Raw genomic sequence first — 2,452 nt, forward strand, 5'->3', positions numbered from 1 at the left:
CGTGTGCTATGCCGTCCTGTGCTAATCAGATCTTCTCTGTCCTCTCATTGACGCCTCATAGATCGCGAGTGGCTGGCGATTGTGACCGCGTTGACGTCGCTGCCCTCTGGGCCGTTTTCGCACGTGTTCATCAACTGCTTTATTCAGTACTGGCTACCGGTTCCCCCGGTGTCAGAGAATTTGATACAGTGTCTGGTGTCCCACATCAACGAGCGCATGGAGGCTGGTATGTGTGGGGGTGTGATGGGTATATGTGCATATACAACTGATGAGTGGGTTATATTTAATCACGTGCGCATGGGAGCTGGTATGTGTAGTGGTGTGATGGATTACTATCTGCTGGATGGGTATATGTGCATATACAACTGGAGAGTGTATATAGTGGCTGGTGTGTTCTATTACCTACATGATTGATTCGTGGCCATATTAGTACCGCCCACTGTCGCAGGTGTGCTTCTGATACTTCTTAGGATGTATCCTCGATGTCCGCATAGCAGCGTGCACAATCCTACGTTCCACTTATAGGAGCTATGTATGTGCCATCCCTTTGTATTACCTCGGCTCAACCGTGTGCGAAGGCTTTGACAATACAAGAACGTGACAATACAAGAATGTGCACTATGTTCAATCTTTCATGCTACTAAGTCGAGTGTGATCATGAACCCATGAATGCCTGCCTAACCCCCTAAAACCCTAAAAACAATGTGTTCAATCCTTCATGCTACAGTCGAGTGTGACCATGGACCCATGAATGCCTGCATACTTCTGCATGCCTTGGCTTACAAGTACAGCGGCGTTGTGAGCGAGGGTCTGCTCAGCCCCGGTGTGTATCTCGGGTCGAGATGTGTGTCGGTGTGTGGTTGTGGTTGTTTTGGAGGTGTTATTGTGGGCTGATGTTTGTGTGCACATGTACGTTAATGTGTGCCTGCGTGTGGTTGTGGCTGTGGCTGTTTTGGTGGTGTTATTGTGGGCTGATGTTTGTGTGCACATGTACGTAAATGTGTGCCTGTGTGTGGCTGTGGCTGTGGCTGTTTTGGTGGTGTTATTGTGGGCTGATGTTTGTGTGCACATATACGTAAATGTGTTAATTGTGGCTGTGGCTGTGTTTTGGTGGTGTTTTTGTGGGCTGATGTTTGTGTGCACATGTACGTAAATGTGTGCCTGTGGTTGTGGCTGTGGTGTTATTGTGGGTGTACTTGGTCATGTCTTTCTGGATCACTTTGTGTGTGTGTGTGTCCGTTGGTTGCTGGGTCTGTCTGTGATCTGCTCAGGCGCGTTGGTGGGCATGTGTGTGTGTGGTTGTGCGGTGCAACTGTATGGGAACACATAGTGTGTCATGTGTCTGTATCATGCTGTGTGTGTCTGGATTGTGCATTGGGTGATATTGATCTAGGGTCTATCTTTTGAACTCAGAACCTGTTATATATTGAGGCATCTCTTCGTTCTCCGCTGGCCTGTCTTTCATCGCTAAATCGACAGTATGAGCAGGCGGATCGGTGGTATATATGCGTGACAGGCCCTAAAGCACAGAGCATGCACGCGATATGTTGCAATGGCGTGCGGTTGTAGGTTGGTAGTGATCATGATGTTGTAATGTGTCCTGTGCTTCTCTTCGTGGGATTCGTATGTGAGCTTGATTGGTGTCCTGTGTGGATGGAGTTGTTAACATGCGTTGATATGAGAGGTTATGTTGTCGGTGATGGTATCACATGGACCGCAGTAGGGCTGAAAGCGCAGATCCGATCCTCTCTGCACTGCAGTTTTGGTTTTGGTTTAGGTTTGGTTTTTAGTTGAGATCTGGGTTTAGTTTGTGTGTAAACAATGCTTCGCAAACGTATGATACCATGACAAGTATGCTTTCTCCACACGTGCTTCATAGCTACCCACATTCTATCTTGAGTATTCTGGGCGATCTGCTCCGTATTTGGCGCTATACATTGTGCTCAACACGTGACTCATAGCCACCCACCCCCCTTCTCTTAGTATCTAAAAATAGAAATCCTGGGTGGTCTGCCGTATTTGGCGCAATACATTGTGCTCAACACGTGACTCATAGCCACCCATCCCCCTCCTCAATATTTAAAAATAGAAATCCTGGGTGGTCTGCTCCGTATCCTGCGTGACCCCACCAACCGCTTGCTACAGATGCTGGCGTTGCAGGCACTCGAGGCCTTTGCCAAGTGCAATGTGAACAAAGTCAAGATACTGGATGCAGGTATATGCACACCGTTCACGCATTAGGGTTTAGGATTAAGGGTCCCAATGCATTTGATGGTGGGCAAGTAAACTCGGTAAAACCCCCAAGCACGTCTTAGTCGGTGCGAGACTCCAAGAAGAGTAGCGTATGCTTTTTTTGTTCAGGTGTTTGTATGCGTTGGACGGAACGCAGCGATTTCATGCCGTACGGATATATTATATATGTAAATTTGTATATATGTATATATATACATAT

General features: G+C 47.4%; 1 protein-coding gene across 1 annotated transcript; it reads left to right on the plus strand.

Moving 5' to 3' along the window:
• Nucleotides 1-61: 61 nt before the first annotated feature.
• Nucleotides 62-2,241, plus strand: SARC_14167 (hypothetical protein; the record flags this gene model as incomplete). The annotated part of the gene is made up of 3 exons (XM_014291698.1): nt 62-226; nt 728-823; nt 2,090-2,241. Coding segments are annotated over 3 exons (413 nt in total), but the record flags the coding sequence as incomplete, so codon positions are not given.
• Nucleotides 2,242-2,452: the final 211 nt, after the last annotated feature.

Source organism: Sphaeroforma arctica, assembly GCF_001186125.1.
Source record: "Sphaeroforma arctica JP610 unplaced genomic scaffold supercont1.4244, whole genome shotgun sequence".
Classification (NCBI taxonomy): Eukaryota; class Ichthyosporea; order Ichthyophonida; genus Sphaeroforma; species Sphaeroforma arctica.